The 18424-nt window shown below is 50.6% G+C and overlaps 1 protein-coding gene across 1 annotated transcript in view; it reads left to right on the top strand.

Moving 5' to 3' along the window:
* PTPN3 (protein tyrosine phosphatase non-receptor type 3) overlaps nucleotides 1-18424 on the top strand; it is a 100139-nt gene that overhangs the window by 58673 nt on the left and 23042 nt on the right. The window contains exons 13-18 of the mRNA XM_054727701.1: nucleotides 1775-1909; nucleotides 4590-4766; nucleotides 13916-14102; nucleotides 14221-14298; nucleotides 15342-15398; nucleotides 16836-16992. Of these exons, the coding sequence (XP_054583676.1) occupies nucleotides 1775-1909; nucleotides 4590-4766; nucleotides 13916-14102; nucleotides 14221-14298; nucleotides 15342-15398; nucleotides 16836-16992 (791 nt within the window). The remainder of the gene's footprint in view (nucleotides 1-1774; nucleotides 1910-4589; nucleotides 4767-13915; nucleotides 14103-14220; nucleotides 14299-15341; nucleotides 15399-16835; nucleotides 16993-18424) is intronic.

Below are 18424 nucleotides of genomic sequence, written 5' to 3'. Positions count from 1 at the left end.
TACTGTCTAGTATTTTACACATTCATCAGCTGTATTACTGAGCAAGCCATGAGCACAACTTACTGGAATGCAGTGTTTACCTCAGTTGGACCCAATCCTTCCGGCCAGCTGAGAGCATGGACTCTGGTGCCGAGCAGCCTGGGCTCAAATCCTACCTGTGCCACCTCCGTTTTAATTTACTTTGCTGCTTCAATGTCCTCATCTGTAAAATGCAGTCAGCATAGAGTGTGGGGGAGGGCATCTGGTTATGCACTGTGGCATTAAAAGCTGCCTTTATTTCGGTAACTTAAAGCAACAACCATGGTATTATATCTCAAGATTTTGTGGGTCAGGACTTTGGGAAGGCCTCAGACAGACAGCTCTTTGCTCCGCGACATGCAGCTGGTAGCTAGTCTGGTCTGAGAGTCCAAGACGACTTCTCTCACACGCCTGGTGCCTTGATGAAGTGATTGGCAGGCTGGCTCACCCGGACCCCTCACCCTCTCTGTGTTCCCAGGGCCTCTTCATGTGAGCGCTCCAGCAGGGTGGGTGGGTTTCATACACACGGGCTCAGGGCTCCAAGAGTCTGAGACAGAGGTGGCCGATCATCGTAAAGGCTGGGTCCAGAAGTGGCACAGCTGTGACCAGCTGCTCTGCAGAGGTCACAGCCGTCACAGGCCAGCCCGATTCAGGAGTCAAAGAACCTGCAGCCACCTTTCATCGGCCACTGGGGTCACTTGGGATGTTGGGGGTAGTCCAGGAGCACAGGTCAGCAATTCTTTACTACCACTGTCAGCTTCATGTCCTGGGAAATCTCAGCCCCACTTTATAGATGAGGAAACTGAGGCCTAGAGAGGTTCCCGGCCTTGGTGAACCTAGAGATACATCTACACATTTGCATATTAGGCCTCCCCCTGAGAGGGTCCACATAAAAGAAACTCATTCTATGTTTTCCGAGCTTATGGGACAATGGAACACTTTTTTTTTTTTCCCAAAGAGTACCTATTAATAACGCATGACGCATCCTTTGGGGAGCTGCTGCATTAAACCTCTGAATTGCCCGCTTGCTGCCCTCCCTGTGTGCTGTGCTCTTGGTCAGTGGTAATTTGGTGTAGGTTCCGGTTAGCAGTGCTGCTGTGCGCATTTCAATGAGGGTGACAGTGGCACTTGTTGTTGTAAATTAGTGCAATGATATTCTAGGGTTTGTTTTGTGTTGTTTGTGCCCTTTGGGGTTTTGTTCTTTTGTTGTTGGTGGTGGTTTTAGGCTGCAACAAATGTGTGGACTGTTTCCATACAACGTTGAAACATTATTTAAAAATCTAGACATCCGAGACCTGAGTTTCCCCTAAACTGACTTCAAACTTCATCCTCTGAAATAATTCACTCTCTAAGGGATCTAGATAGCTAAGATTTAAATTCTCGGTACAAATAAAATTCAAAAGTAACCTTCAGCTCAGCCAGTGTGGCTCAGTGGTTGAGCGTCAACCTATGAACCAGGAGGTCACGGTTTGATTCCTGGCCAGGGCACATGCCCGGGTTGCGTGCTGTAATTAAGACAAAAAAAAAAAAAAAAGGAGAGAGAGAGATATCTGCACCAGAAGAGAAAAAAATAACATAAAGAAAAGTCAGGAGAGAAAAGGATCGCTTCTGACCCCTGCACCTCTACTCCTGCTCACCTTGGCCAGTGTCAACAGGGTCCGGGGAGGGAGTGTGTGCAGAGCGTTCCACTTACACTGCAATGTCTTCCTTGTTGAACATGTCAGTGTAGAAAGTGAACCTGCATCTGGTTTTTCAGGTCTGTAAATAACCAGTATTGCAAAAAGGTGATTGGAGGGATGGTCTGGAACCCAGCCATGCGGAGATCCTTATCCGTGGAACATTTAGAAACCAAGAGTCTGCCTTCTCGGTCCCCTCCTATTACTCCCAACTGGTACGTCCTTTTTTTTGTATTACTCACCAGTAGTAAGCATGTTCTCTCAAAAAAATAAAAATAATAAACACTAATAAAAGAGAAAGATGCAAATTGACCATGACGCCCACCAGCCAATCAGGAGTGAGTATGCAAATTAACCCAACAAAGGTGGCAGGTTAATTTGCATGCACAGGCACCAAACGGCCGGGGCGGACGGAACACTTGTGTCATCGCCATGGCGACGACGCAAGTGTTCTGTACCGCCCCAGCCGCTTCGGGTCTCTGGGCAGCGTGGGAAGGCGGAAAGGCAGCTCCGGCCGGAGCAAAGGCAGAAAGGCGGCTCTGGCCAGAGCCAGGGCAGTGCTGGCAGCCAGGGGAAGGAAGGCCCATTCTTGCACGAATCTTCATGCATCGGGCCTCTAGTTAATAATAAATTCCTAAATCAAGATGGCCAACAACAGAATTTGCATCGGCAGGTTCGGCTGCTGCAGAGGAAACTGTTTTGGCGAAAGGCACACATCTAGCTAAACATTTTCCTTGGTGAATAATGCTGGGATGTTCTTTTTTTAAAAGTTACTTGGTCTAGATTTGAGAACTGCAGCCTGCTGGAATGCCCTCTTGGAATGCGAGTGCACATGAGCCAATTAATGTTCTAACAGGTCCTGTAATAAAGAGCGCGTTGGGTTTTATTTTATTTATCTAATCTCATGTTTCCCATTAACATCGCAGAAGAAACTTTGGGGAAACCTGATACAGGAGCACGATAGAACTGATGTACGGATGTGCGATCCTCAGCAACAGTAGCAAGTGCACGTGGGGAGGGAGCCCGCCCCTGTTTAAGATGATGGAGTTGGGGAAAAGGAAGGAAGTGGCAGTTGGGCAGCGGGGAAGGACACTGGGTTTGTAGCTGAAAAACCCAGGCTCAGATTTTAACTTGCCTGCTCATTCACAAGTTTCTTTACCTCTCTCTGGTCTCAGTCACCCCAACTATAAAAGGATTATAAAAATTGCCACAAAAGAAGTAATGCCTCAGTGCTTTGTAAGCTAAATAAATAGTTTGAGGTGGAATTATCATTGTTACTTTATGACAATGTGTCCAAAAAAGGCATCAGGCGATTTCTGTGAATGCCTCCCCAGCACCCTGGCGTCAGCCGCAGGAGGGACACCCATCTGGAAACATTGCCCCAGCTCCATGCTGGGATAGGAGTGTGACTTTCTGTTCATTTCACGAAAGACCTGTGAACCTTTAAGTTCCCGGGCTAAGGGAAATTCTCACAGGCCTCTGGGTAAGGACCTGCCACTGGAGCCCAAGGCTCTGGGCAGGGATGATGATGTGTTTGTTGTTAGCCGTCGTTAACAGGGCTGAGCAGATTTGCTTCTTGGGTTCCAAGAGCTAGTCCCACATTCTTATTAACACATTGTGGACAGATCACGAGAATTCTCGTGTTTTCTGTTCTAAGGCTTGTGGCCAATCATGAGAATTCTTTAAAAAGACATTAGCTTGTAAGAACATGTAATAAATAACTTCAAAATGCAATGGGTATTTCATTTTAAAGCGTGCCTTTAATATTTATGTAAAACGTTTTTTGTTCTCGTTCAATAGAAACTTATCTGGCCACTGGGTAAAGCTAGCAATAAAACTACTGGTACACAGTATGTGAAGAGGTAAATTTATACTATAAAGTAGCTTAATTTGTCTGAGAGTATCTTAGGCAGCAGTGCCAAGGGACAGCAGAGGCCCAGGATGGCACCCAGGAGAACAGCTGGGTTTGATGTGCCACACCCTGGCCGGGAGCTCTAATGCTATTTATAGGTCCTCCCTAAGGAGTTACCAGCCTTTCTACTCTGCTTTGGACACAGTGTTATTGATTATCCAGGCCCAGGGGGTTGTGAATAGTAGAGGCCCTGACAGTACCAAGGACAAAATGGCTAACAAGGGGAAGGAGGAAAAGCTGAGGGAAAATAGAACTTGGAAAGCTAAGCTCCTGGAATCACCACTGCAATAGCCGATGCCCAGGGGCTGAACCTGGCGTCCTGAGAACATTGCCTCTTCTGATTTATTCTCAGGAGCAGGTAGGTACAGCTAAGGCCAGGGAGGTGCTGTGACTTGCTTAAGGTCACACAGCTACTGCTGCTATCAGAGGAAAAGGATAATGCTGTGATGTCCAACCAAAAGTCACATAAGAGTTATATATTTTTTACAGAGCAAACATTTCTTCTTGGATCATGTGAAATCTGCATGAAGGGATGTACTAGTAGTTGAAATAAGGTTTGAGTTTTGACTTAACCTTTTATTTCTACTGTTCAAGAGAATCAGGAAAATTGTCGGATCAGCAGTCAGTATGGCCTATTATTATTTATGCATTGAGAACTTGAGTCCTCCTTGAAGGATGGCTCACCCTAAATCAATACTCAGTGCCCTCCCAAAGGGCATAAACCATCTCCTTTGCCTCTTCATGAAACTGAGCCTACTGCTCTGGGAGCTGCACCACTGGGCTGACAGTGGTGGGGACCCGCATGGCCCCTGGTGGACTCTGGGGTAGTAATGGGTTAACTGGCTCTTACTTTGCAACCGCATCAGCCCAGTCATTCTTAGAAAGGTCAGGGCACAAAGTTAGATCGCTGGTGTGATAAAAAAAAAAAAAATTCAAGTGGAATTTGCTTTCAACACCTCACGCTCCACCTTTTCCCCACCCAGGCGAAGTCCTCGGCTCCGGCATGAAATCCGAAAGCCAAGGCACTCTTCTGCGGATAACCTCGCCAACGAGATGACGTACATTACCGAAACCGAGGATGTGTTTTACACCTACAAGGGCTCCCTCTCCCCGAAAGACAGCGATTCGGAGGCTTCTCAGAACCAGAGCCCACACCAAGAGTAAGAGATTGGGTTGTTCTCTCTTTTTACTTGCTCGTGGTGACTGTGGAGGAGGTTGCCCGGGCCCAGATGGCCAGAGGCGAGGGCTGGAGGCTGCAGCCAGCTCCCTAGGGTGCCCACTGGAAGGCAGGCTGGGGGCCTGGGGCCTGGGCCTGGACTTCTCAGAGTTGTTACCTGTCCTGAGCAAAGCTCAGTCTCATCCCACATTCCCCAGAGGTATGGACATGTTAACCACAGTAGCATTTCTCGAGATGGTCAGATTTTACCGCGGCCGGGTTCCAGATCCCTGGAAACAAGCTTCTTTCTAGCTCTCCACAGAAAGCCTACGCAGAACCACAGCATGCCCTCTGGGGTTTTGTTTCCATTTTGTCTTCAATGAATAGTTAATATAAAGAAAAAGCATGCGTAGGACACCTCTGATGTTCTGTTATATTTGTGTCAAGGACAGTTTGCGTCAAGTTCTTTTATATCCCCACTCTCCTTTTTTAAATGTGACCAACTCCTCTCAAGGCCAGGAAAAAGATCTCTCCTAAAATACTAGCTTGAGTCCTATTATCATTCACTAAGATGTATCGTATACGCTAGTTCCCTTTTTGACTTGATTACCACGGAGCTCAGAGCTCCATGATATGCTCAACTGAGTTGGCTTCCCCTAGCCCAGGTTTCTGATAGAGTCCCTACTCTTCCTCGCATATTAATGGGCTTTATTTGTTCTCTTGTTGTAATGAGTTCACAGTTCTGCCATATCTGTACATTTTAGGGTCAGCTATCTCAAGCCATTTTCTGAAGTGGGAAAGATACAGGTCCTAAAGAAATAAAATGACATCTTAAGCTAAAGTGGGATGGGGTCAACTAGTCAGCCATGGCCACAGGTATCCATTCTGCGAAGTCCTATACTATTCGTCAAACATAAACATCATGCCTCCCCCAACAGCATAGGGTCACACGGAGGCATTTCAGTTCCTCGGGGACTTTTTGCCACTCCAGCTCCTGGTTTTAAGCATTGAATGCAGCCCGATTGTCCTCTAGGCCTCACAAATGAATTGCAAACCTCGTTTCCCACGTACGTGTGTGGCTGCTGCCTCTCTGCTGTCCCGGACCACAGCAGTCACGGTTTCCAGCTTATCCGTGTTCTTAACACGTCTAGTTAAATAATCCCCCTGGCCATTGTTTCCTCGTGACCCGGAGCTTGGACAATGCTTTTGTTGAAATGATCACTATCTCTTGCTCCAACTGCAGGCCTGGTGAGGCTGCAGTGGAAGCGGGTACGTTCCTCTGTGTGACCCCGGCTTTGCCAGTCTAGAGGTGCGCGTGCAGGCATGCATCGCTCCAACTGGTTTGCGTCTGCAGTGGGCTTCTGTCGCTTTGCCGAAAGGAGAAGGAGGGTTTGGGGACCTGACAGGGGCTCTGGGAAGCCCAGGCACAGCCTCGTGTCAGATCTTCCCACCGCGGTTTGCAGTCTCGTTATGGGATTGTGGAGCAGCTAGACCTTCCCTGACCAGTCCAGTAGCCGCTACCCATGTGGGTATTCCAAGTGAAATTATTTAAAGGAAAATCAAATTTAAGTTGGGTTCCTCAGTCACACATCCTTATCTCAAGTGCTCAAGATCCACGTGTAGGTAGTGGCCACCGTGTTGGACGGCACAGATGAAGTGTGTTTCCATCATCACAGGAAGTGCTGTTAACGGCACAGCTCAGCGCCAGGTGCAGGGAGAGGAGCTCTGTCCAGGGCTGTGGGGGTGAGGTTTTTTGTTTGTTTGGTTTTTGTTTTAATGTATTTTTTATTGATTTCAGGGAGGAAGGGAGTGGGAGAGAGAGATAGAAACATCAATGATGAAAGAGAATCATTGATTGGCTGCCTCCTACGGGGGATCGAGCCCGCAACCCAGGCATGTGCCCTGACCGGGAATCGAACCGTGACCTCCTGGTTCATAGGTCGACACTCAACCACTGAGCCACCCCGGCTGGGCAGTGGGGAAGTTTTAATCCAGCAGCACACTTGATAACACCCTTCGAGGCTCATTGAGGAAACATCGAGACAAATTAGACAAATCTTTGCCTTTAGGGGCCTCCGGGCAAGCGGGGCAAATGGCACATGATCAGCCTTCATCGTCGCACTCTGGGGTTCTGCCGCATTGCTGAAAGGAGAAGGGATTTTGGGGAATTGTCTGAAGGTTCTGAGAATTATGTGTCCTGCATCAGATTTCCCTACTCTGGTCTGCCGCCACACCATGGAATTGCAGAGCATCTTAGACCTTCAACAGTCCAGTCCAGGAGCCACTACCACGTATGGCTGTTCTAATTTAAATTAAATTTCAAATGCACTTCCTCCAGCTCTGTTTAAGACATTGCTGGCCTTGCTCACCCCTACGCATTGCACATCCGTTCTTTCTGAAACTCTTCCACCAGACCTTGTAAGACGTGTCCTTCTGGGCACTTTTTCATTTTGCAGCTAAATGTTAAAAGTAGCGCCCTAGCCAGTTTGGCTTAGTGGTTAGAGTGTCGGCCTATGGACTGAAGGGTTCCGGGTTCGATTCTGGTCAAGGGCACATTCCTGGGTTGCGGGCTCAATCCCCAGTGGAGGGTGTGCAGGAGGCAGCTAATCAATGATTCTCTCTCATTATTGATGCTTCTACCTCTTTCTCCCTCTCCCTTCCTCTCTGAAACCAATAAAAACATATATTTTTTTTTAAAGTTGCAAATAACAGGGATTCAGAGGCAGCCTTCCTTGTTGGGGCTTTGCCAGGTGCACTGACAATAGAGGTCTCACAGTCACATAGCCGCTGCCCTTTGCCAGTGGGGTGAACAGTTGAAAAACTGCAGCCCCTACCACCCCAGTTAGGTGGGGGACCCCTTCTGGCTGATGGGTCCTCAGAGGCAGCTGGCCTCCCTGGGCGTCTGGGAGTGGGGGCTCTCTGTTGCCCCAGGAAAGAAGGGAAGGTTGAGCTGTACTTAGTGAAAAAAACTGTGGTTATTTCAGTGAGTATTTGCAAAATGTTTAAGAAACGTTTGACATGTTTTATACAGCAGATTTGTGTTAAGAGGCGAAAAGAAGGATTCTGTCAGAGAAGTCAGATGAATACTATCACAAGCAGCGAGGAGGGCTCCTTTTAGAAAGCAGAATTAACTGTAATGTTCTGTACCCATTCAAGCAAGAAGGAGAAAGAGAAAGGAAGAAAAAGAGCGGCTAGACTCTAGCTCGAAACCCAGTGGCGCAGCTCAGGGTCTCTGAGCGCTCTCTGGGCGGATGAGTCACCCGACGGCATGTCCTTGCTCACAGCAGCACAGCGAAGTGTGGGGTCACAGATACCAATCCTTGGCAGTTTGCTCTGTGCCCAAGTGGGCCGGCGGTACGCGTTCCTCCCCAGGCTCCTGCCTTCCTTTCCTTGTTTCAGAGCGAAGGCCACAATCTGCAGAGAAGGAAGTGTCCTTCGTGGCAGTAAAACCCAAACCAACCACCCCACCACCCAGAAAAAAACGGGAGGGGAGGTCCCCTAAAGGGAAAATGGCTTTGCCGAGCAGACACTGGAGGGAAGCGAGTTTGCGGGCAGGTGCGGGGTGCGTGTGAAGGACGTCGCTGTTGATTTACCCGTGGTTTGGATCACCAGAGGAGACACTCCACAGAGGGCGTCGGGCTTTGCGTAGTCACCGGTGCCTTTGCTGCTCGCTCGTCTCTTTCTTCAGAGCCGCCTTGTTCCGTGGGACACAGGACGGCTGCCACATCTTACTTACTTCAGAGCTTCTGTGCACACACCATGTGAATGCCCTTAGTGCTGCTGCACGGAAGCATGGTGACGATGATACATGTTATGTGTGCATTTACCACTGTTAAACTTTTAAATTTGTTTTTACAACGGCAGGGAGGAAAAAATTTTTTTAGACAATGTCTGTGCATTGAAAGGTGCTTAGGGAATCCTGCTCTTCAGCCACGTCGGCCATGTAGGAATCCCCCAGGCCCCGTCACCTGGTGACGGGAGCTCTCCTGCAGGGTGGCAGCCTGTCCCGAGGTTGGGCAGCGCCTCCTCCTTGGCAGTGACCCAGAACATCCATCGGTCCCTGCCTCGAGCTCCCGGGACACCACAGAGGGTGTCTGTTTCCTGTCCTACCTGACAGCCCCACGCACTGTCCTTCAAATTAAACAGCTCCAGCCCTTCGGCCACTCTCCACCCTTCGCACCCAGTTGTGAACGTGATGGCGGGATCTGGACCCCGTCTAAGTGTCTCCCACAGAGACCAGCCAGCAGCAGGGTTTCCTGAGGAGTTTTGCATTTGTTTTCCCTGCACGGGGCTGTCCCTCCCTTGGGTCATTGCCAAGATAAGAATGGCATCTTCAGAATGTCTCCATATCACAAGAGCCCAAACTTAAGACACCGATCTTTTTGTTACTCAGTGGCCCTTGTGTGAGGATCCCTGTGACACATTTCTCCAGGAACTTTATTCAAAAGAAACGCAGCGTTCTGAGAGAGCCTGCCGAGGCGGAGCCTGCGTGTGAAGGAGATCCTTGTCGCATTCTCGGGAGCTCTGATCTTACAGATGCTGAGAACTGCTGAACCCACCCTCTCTGTTCACCTGAGCTCCCTGGGTTCGAGAGAATCCCATGCTCTTTTAGAGTAACTCCACGAGCCCCAGGAGCCGCGTGGAGGCATTTTCTCCTTCGTTCACCCAGCGTCTTCGTGGAGTGCGCTCTGCGTGCCTGGCCGAGCCTTACGTGCACCTGGAGAGGAATGGAAAGAGGTCGGGGGTCTCTCCCGACCGTAAGAAGCTCAGAGACTCGGAGAGAAACCTGATGGGAATGGCCCCGTTGTGTCCCACCTGTCCCACCGCCATAGCGAGCTAGGGCTGCGGAGCCCTCCGTGGGAGCACAGCTGCTCCCCTGCACAGGTTGGGGGCAGAGGTATTTGTCATTGTCTCTGGTTTAGGAAAGAGGGGTGAGGGAAGCATCACGCAGGAGTCTCTTCTTCATGGGCAGTCCTGCCATTTTCACTCTCTTTTTCCTCTTCTTCGGAGGAAAGAACACTACATGGCTTTTGTTGCTGAAGCCTGTCACATTCACAGTTCTGGAGCTGAGGGCGACCTGCCTGCCTGCCTGTCTCCACCCCTTTATTCCCAGGGAGCTGGGGTTGGTCAGCCCCTCCCTGGCTACTCTGGATCCCAGACGGCAGCGGAAGTCCCCCTTCCCTGTCCCTCCTCCTCTGACAGGTGTCCCCTTCCTGCCTCAGGGACAGACCTCTTGCTTCTGCTCCCTCCTCCAGCCCCAGTCACCTGCCTGCTTCCTCCAGCCGCCCTCTCTTCTTACTTCCCTCATCCTACTCCTTCCCCAGGAACCCTGGCTCCACCCACAGCTCCCCTCACCGCTCCCTCCTCACCCACTAGGCTCTCCCTCGTTAGCACGCACATCCTGCCCCCAGGAGAGAGGAAGCCAGCGTGGTTTGGCGTCTTCACTCCTGGCATCCCCGTGCTGCATCCAGCTGCCACGGTCTCAGTGCTCCTTGTCGTTGATGTCCTCCTCACCATCTGTCTTTCGTCCTCCATGCTGAGCAGAACGTCCCTGCAGCCTGCAGGGGATCGTCTGTACACAGTTGATCAGCCAAAAGCTGCCGTCACATGTTTAATAAAAGTAACCTCTCTGACCCTACTTAGAAAGCAGGCTGGGCACAGCATGGCTTTGAATGTATTCTTTTGAGTACTGTGGGCTGTTTTATGTCGAAAGGAAAAGTACTTGAAAACCTTGGATGATGTAATCCACACATTAAAAATTTTAGAAAAAAGAGTGACTGTAAAATACATTAGAATTTTACTGACAGTGTCTGTTCTCTTCTGCTTTGTCACCTCCCTCACCTCTTTCTTTGTCTGCATGCCCTTCACCCTTTCCATCGCTGTCACCCTCCAGAGTCTCCCACACGTGTGTAGTGCGTGTGCTACTTGCATCTTCTTCCTATTGAAAGTTCAGGACATAGCGTTTCCTAAACCTTATCTGCCACTAGGGGGTGCTCTTGTAAACATGAAAATGTAGGCAAGTTGCCCTACTTGTGAGAGATTTTTATTGTTTTTATTTTTGTGTGGCCTTAAGTAAATTAAAGTCTCATTCATTTTTAGTCTGAAAACTTACCACTTGTCTACAGCTTCAGTCCCAAAGGATCCTGTTCTGAAACGCCTTCCCATCCATAATACCTTTCCCTCAACTTGAAAACCATAGGGCCAAACTCTTCTCTTACATGTAGCTACTGGTATATTCCTACACTGGTCTGTAATTGAATTTTTATATTCCAATAAATTGGAATTGTGACTCAATAAATTGAATAGGATACTGATTTTGTATTTAAAGTAAGGTAACTTGAACTTGCTAGGAAACAGAGAAGCCCTAACTTAATGAAAAATTCACAGATCAGGGCTTGAAATAATGATTTCGTAAGAGGCAGCAGCAACCTATCTTTTGTCTCTTTCACTGACTGTCTTCATCTACTCACCTCTCCCATCACTGGACCCTGTATATAGAACAAGAGGAAAATCCTGTATTCTGTAGGATCTTTAAGGCATCTTTTGCTAGGCCTGTGGCTCTGGAGGGGGTCTAGTGTGGGTGTGTGTGGTGCAGAGAAGTTGAGTGTCCTATACAGTGATGGCTGAGATGGTTACTCCCTGCGGCCCTTTGAGGTTAGAGACTGTGTTGTGCTGGAGGGTTGGGTGGGAGGGAATGGTGTGGAGGGTGTCTTAGGAGCAGACTTGGCATAGCCTGGAGAGTAAAGAGATGCTCGGGGACTCATGTCCATCAGACTTCTGTCTATTAAGTGAGGGGAAAGCTGTGTGACCTTGGTCAAGCCACTCAGCGTCTCTGAACAATAGTTTCTCCAACCGTGAAGGGTGAGTTGAACCCGATGAACATAGAGGCTTGTTTAGTTCTAACAGTCTGTAATTCTCCAAGACAGAACTTCCTGTGATGCCGGAAATGTTTTATAACTGTGCTTGTCCAGTATAGGAACCATTAGCCACATGAGACTATTGACCTTTTTTTCCCCAATTTATTTTTTTAATATACTTTATTGATTTTTTACAGAGAGGAAGGGAGAGGGATAGAGAGTTAGAAACATCGATGAGAGAGAAACATTGATCAGCTGCCTCCTGCATACCTCCTACTGGGGATGTGCCCGCAACCAAGGTACATGCCCTTGACTGGAATCGAACCTGGGACCCTTCAGTCCGCAGGCTGACACTCTATCCACTGAGCTAAACCGGTTAGGGCCCCAATTTATTTTTAAATCCTCACCAGAGGATATTTTTTTCCATTGGGTTTTAGAGAGAGAGGAAGGGAGGTAGAGAGAAGAGAGAGAGAGATCAATGTGAGAGAGATACATTGATTAGTTGCCTCCTGTACATGCCCCGACTAGGGCAGGGATTGAACCTGCAACTTAGTTATGTGTCTTTGACCAGGAATCGAGCGCAAGACCCTTTGGTGCACAGGGTCTAACCAATGCTCTAACCACTGAACTCACCAGCCAGGGATATTGATCATCTTTTAAATGCGCTGGTACAATTGAAGAAATTTCTAATCTCTATTTATTTAAATTTAAATAGCCATGTGTAACTGGTGGCTACCATATTGGACATTGCAGCTCTAAGATACAGAAAGACCCATGTTAGAGAAAGATAAAACATATAATCTCAGCATGGACAACTAATGGAGTCACAGGCAAATAACACAAAGTAGGATTAATATAAATTGCCCTGAATATGCAACACTAGAGGCCCGGTGCATGAAATTAGTGCACGGGTGGGGGGGGGTGTCTCTCAGCCAGCCTGCACCCTCTCCAATCTGGGACCCCTTGAGGGATGTCCGACCGCCTGTTTAGGCCCGATCCTGGTGGCAGTTGGACATCCCTCTCACAATCCAGGACTGCCTCTGCCTGATTGCCCCTAACTGCTTCTGCCTGCCAGCCTGATCACCCCCTAACCACTCCATTGCCAGCCTGGTCGACGCCTAACTGCTCCCCGGCCGGCCCGATTGTCCCTAACTACCCTCCCCTGCCAGCCTGGTCACCCCTAACTGCCCTCCCCTGCCAGCCTGGTCACCCCTAACTGCCCTCCCCTGCCAATCTGGTCGCCCCTAACTGTCCTCCCCTGCAGGCCTGGTTGTCCCCAACTGCCCTCTCCTGCAGGCCTGCCCCCCCCAACTGCCCTCCCCTGCGGGCCTGGTCCCCCCCAACTGCCCTCCCCTGCTGGCCCGGTCACCCCTAACTGGCCTCCCTGCTGGCCTGATCGTCCACAATTGCCCTCCTCTGCAGACCTGGGTCCCCCCCAACTGTCTTCCCCTACAGGCCTGCCTGGTCCCCCCTCAACTGCCCTCCACTGCAGGCCTGGTTCCCCCACGCAACTGCCCTCCCCTGCAAGCCTGCCCCTCCCAACTGCCCTCCCCTGCAGGCCTGGGTCCCCCCAACTGCCCTCCCCTGCTGACCTGGTCTCCCCCCTCTACCGGCCCAGTCACCCTTAACTGCCCTCCCTGCTTGCCTGATCGCCCACAACTGCCCTCCCCTGCAGGCCTGGGTCCCCCCCAACTCCCTTGCTGGCCTGGTCTCCCCCAACTGCCCTCCTCTGCTGGCCTGGTAACCCCCAACTGCCCTCCCTTGCAGACCTGGTCCCTCCCAACTCCGTCCCCCGCTGGCCATCTTGTGGCGGCCATCTTGTGTCCACATGGGGGTGGCCATCTTGTGTCTTAGAGTGATGGTCAATTTGCATATTACTCTTTTATTAGATAGGATTAGTCCCATTCCCTTTGGGTATCCGCGAGCTCTATGAAGCAGAGCTATCAGCAGGATTGAGACAGAAGGAAAAGGCTTTCAGAAGGATGGAGACATGCATCTGAGTAGCTGGTCCATTTCCCCGTCACCTTCTCATGCAGCTGGGAAGGGAGCTGAGATCTGCCCTGTCCTTTTGCCTCCTTTCCCCAAAACTACAGGTGGTGACGTTTAGGCCAGGTGGGGACCAGGGTGGCTCCTTGGGACTGGGGGTACCAGAGCCCTGAGCTTGACCTCTGGAGCTCTCTAAGGTTGCAAGGGTTCGTGACAACTGTGGGATGTCAGGCCTCAATAGTCGGTAATGTTTGCTCTGATCAAATATGAATCCAGTGATTAAAACATCTCCTCCTTCCCCACAATGAAGGAGCATATCCGAGAGCAACCCAGCACAAAGCTGCCCTACCCGGAAGTCATCCAGTTCTGTGTCTCCGTCTTCAAACGCTCCGGGCTCCTGCTCCCCAGATGGCGTGGACCAGCAGTTCTTGGAGGACTTCCACAGGGTGACCGAAGGGGGCTCCACCGAGCACTCTAGCCAGTACTACTGCGACAAGGTGCGTGAGCCCAGGCCCCGCGGCGCTCAGGCACCCATGACCCGCCCAGGCTGCCTGGTGCCAAGGCACCTGGCGGAGAGGGAAGCAACCTAACTGACCCCTTTCCAACGTTTTCCAGAATGACAATGGGGACGGCTACTTAATCTTGATCCGTATCACGCCAGATGAAGATGGAAAATTTGGATTCAATCTAAAGGTACGTCGTTTGTGTTTATAGGGATTTTAGGCTCTGAAGCAATCTGTAGATGACTTTCTAATTCCCATTGGACTTCATTTCCATTGGAAGCGGGCCCCATACCTGAGGCTGCATAAGGACACTGGCTCCACCCTCAGTATTGGGAGTGTTTTTATGTGGCCATAGCAGCTGCCTCACGCCAAGTGCCTGTTCTGTGCTTGGTGTTGGCTATGTACTTATATCCCCTTACTGATTTTAATCAGTGCAGCTGGCATTTAAAATCCCATTTTATAGATGCATACTAAGGCTCAGAGGGAGGAGGGCCCACAGTTGGCAAGCAGATCTACCCCTTGAAGAGGGGTGATTAAGAGAGCCCCCCAGCATTGCTAAGCCAAGAAGAGAACAATGTTCAAGGGAAGGTCCATTTTCAGGGCCATTACCCTCCTTTGCCTGCCTCTAGGCAGGGTCTGCAAACTATGGCCTAGGGACCAAAACACACCAGTTTTTGCAAATAAAGTTTTATTGGAACACAGCCACATGCATTCATTTGCGTGGGCACTGCGGTGACAGAGTTGAGGTTTTACAACAGAGCCTTCTGTCCCACAAAGCCCAACGTGTACAAGTACTCTCGGGTCCTCTGCAGAAGAAGTTAGCCAGCCCTGCTCTTTCCTGTACCTCAGGAGCCCTGCCCAGAACCTTGCAGCATGTAACCTTGTCTGTGGCTCCGTCTCCTCCACTGAAACCCCCTGTACAGCAGCTCTTAGAGGCTGTGTTTTTGGAGTCCTCCTCCTGGAGCTATTTGCATGTTTTGAAAGGAGCTTGCTTCCCCCGAGTGCACCTGAAGTTCATGGGACGTGGGGGTGGCAGTGGGAGCTTCTGAGCCGTCGTCTGGTTAGTACCCAGAGGGCTCAGGAACCTGTGATTCGGAAAGGGCTTGGTCCCCTGGATTTAGAACCGGATCACGTGAGGTCAGACCCCTTCCCTGTGCCAGAGAGAGCTGCGTGTCTTTGTTGCTGTGAATTGCTCACGCAGCTGTTTTGTTTTTTTATTTCACATATTTACAGGGAGGAGTGGATCAAAAGATGCCTCTTGTGGTGTCGAGGATAAACCCAGAGTCGCCTGTAAGTAAACATGTTCCTCTTCGTTTTCCCCCAAATCTAAACAGAATTCTTTTTCTGCAGCCAGCAGCAGAGTGTGTGTAAATGCATGCCTATAAACCCCGGGGGAGCGGGGAGGACAGGAGAACAGAGTCCATGTTTCCAGAACCTTGCTGCTCAGGGTGGTCCCCACTTCTACAGCTCCAACTTCACCAACATCACCCGGGAGCTCGTGAGAAATGCAGAATCTCAGGCCCCACCCCAGACCTCCCAGACTAGGATCTGCATTTTTTAAAATATATTTTTATTGATTTTAGAGAGGGAGAGAGGGAAAGAAACATCAATGAAGAGAGAGAATCATTGATCAGCTGCCTCCTGCGTGCTTCACAGTGGGGATCGAGCCCATAACCCGGGCATGGGCTCTGATCGGGAATCGAACCATGACCTCCTGGTTCATAGGTCGACGCTCAATCACTGAGCCACACCGGCCGGGTAGGATCTGCATTTTTAACAAGCTCTCCAGGTGATTGGTGTGCACACTGAAATTGAGAAGTGCTGCTCAAGAGGAGGAAACTGAGGCACAGTTTACTGGTCTGCTCACTCTGAGTGGGCACATGGGACCGGCACCCCCTTTCATCACCCTGTCCTCAGCCCTCAGTCTAAGCCTTCTCAGCAGATCATGTGCTCAGAGAGGAAGGTAGAGGGAGTGAGAGAGAGAAATATCAATGATGAGAGAGAATCACTGATGGGCTGTCTTCTGCACACCCCACTGGGGATTGAGCCTGCAACCGGGGCATGTGCCCTGACTGGGAACTGAACCTGTGACCTCCTGGTTCATGGGTCGACGCTCAACCACTGGGCCACACCGGCCGGGCCAGATCTTGTGCTTTTGTAAAGCAGTGAGCACCAGAGTCCTCGCACCTCCTAAGAAGGCACTGGGATGGGGGCTTGACTCTGAAGGGGCCCGTAAGCTGGCGACTTACTTCTTCTTACTGCTTGTGGCCCGTGTCAGGGACGAAGGCTTTTCTTTTACCTTGGTCGGTGCCTCGCTTCTCTCCGTGATGGCTTCTGCCCTGGGTGTTACATAGTCTCTCTCCATTGCAAGACGAGTAAAAACTCTCTTTTAGCTGACAAACCATTTTCAGACAGCCCATCTAGAACACAGAAGATCAGAAGCGTCATAGCCGTTGCGTTACATTAATCAGGGACGGTAGCTCCGTGATTTTCTCAGCCTGATTCTGGAATCTCTCATAACTTGAATTCTGAGCAGCACATTGTTAGATTGCCCCAGCCAGCTGCCATGTCTTCATCGCAGTGGATGTAAAAATAATGACGCTAATCCTGGAGGGAGGGAGGGAGGGAGAACTTGATCACGGTCTCAGGTGTCTGGGCCCCGGGCGGCAGCCTTCCCTTGAGGACGGTGTCATGGTAACCGGAGAAACGCGCTTTCCCTCCACTCAGGCGGACACCTGCATTCCGAAGCTGAACGAAGGGGATCAAATCGTGTTAATCAACGGCCGGGACATCTCAGAACACACCCACGACCAGGTGGTGATGTTCATCAAAGCCAGCCGGGAGTCCCACACGCGGGAGCTGGCCCTGGTCATCCGGAGGAAAGGTAACAGCCGCCCTCCTGCCGGGGAGCCGCCCAGGGACGCCGCCCGAGCCAGGCGGGGCCTGACCTGGCCCTTCCGTGGTTTTGAAAATGTTGAGCTTGTAGCCAACAAAAATCAAGAACTGTCCTATAACAACCTGGGTGTGTGATTTCTCACTTGAAAAATTTGAAGATCTAACCACAGCCGCCTGGCCCCTCCGGCCAGTCCTCTGGAGATAGGCAGCGCCCAGCACCCCCTTTATGCAGGGCATGACCCCCAGTCCTCCCAGGCCCAAGGGGCCCACCGCGCACACTTCTCTCAGCTGCCTGGCCCTGCAAGCGTTTGCATTCCAGCCCTTTCTGGAAGGATCAGGTTATATGTTATTGCTGTGCATTTGGTTTTGCTGGAGAGGCCAGGGTGCAGGGCCCAGGAGCTGCCTCCGCGTGGTTCTCACTCCGCCTCCTCCAGCCGCCTCCTACGGCTGAGGGGCCTTGAGCGAGTTCCTTGCCGTAAAACGAGGACAATAAGAACAGCCCCTGCCTCGGGGCTCTCATGAAGATTAAATGGCACTGGTACTGGAAAGCGCCTAGAATGCCGCCCGGTGCGTGGTGGGCGTTGGCAGGATCGCTTCTGTGAACGCAACCACTGTTCTTGGTGTTGTTGCTATAGAACAATAAGCCAAGTCCTTGACTGCTTCTGCCTGGCTTTGAAACACTGAAGGAAAATGCAGTGTGTGACTCAAAGCCCTGGCCCTACAGTGCTCATCTCTGTTCTGGTCTTATAGGGTGAATGTCACAGCTGCTCCCTCCCCACACCCACACCAGCCCCTCCTCCCAGCCCCAAACACACACCTGCTTCTCTCTGTTCCCACTAAAACTTCCAGTCTGGAGCCGTCCGGTGTCAGCTCTCCTCCCACCTCCTCGTGAGGCCTTATCAGATCCTCTGGATTCGTACCTACCCTCTTCCACCCCATCCTGTCCCACCAAATCCCAGCACCCTGCTCTGCGCACAGTAGGTATTCAGTTGTGGTAGTAGCTGATGTCTGTGGAGCGCCAGAGAAGTGCCTTGCACTGTGCTAATGGCTTTAAATAATTATCCTCTTCAATTCTTTTTTTTAAAATATATTTTATTGATTTTTTACAGAGAGGAAGAGAGAGGGATAGAGTTAGAAACATTGATGAGAGAGAAACATCGATCAGCTGCCTCTTGCACACCCCCTACTGGGGATGTGCCCGCAACCAAGGTACATGCCCTTGACCGGAATCGAACCTGGGACCCTTGAGTCCGCAGGCCGACACTCTATCCGTTGAGCCAAACCGGTTTCGGCTATCCTCTTCAATTCTTATAATGTTAGTATTACCTGCAAGTGAGGAAATGGGGAAACCGAGTCACAGAGAGGGGAGGTAACTTGCCTGCTGTGGTGTGGCTGGTAAGGCTGCAAGATAATAGGGCACC

The sequence above is a fragment of the Eptesicus fuscus genome, chromosome 15 (assembly GCF_027574615.1).
Source record: "Eptesicus fuscus isolate TK198812 chromosome 15, DD_ASM_mEF_20220401, whole genome shotgun sequence".
NCBI classification, from domain to species: Eukaryota; Metazoa; Chordata; class Mammalia; order Chiroptera; family Vespertilionidae; genus Eptesicus; species Eptesicus fuscus.
This window is presented reverse-complemented; position numbering and strand designations above follow the sequence as displayed.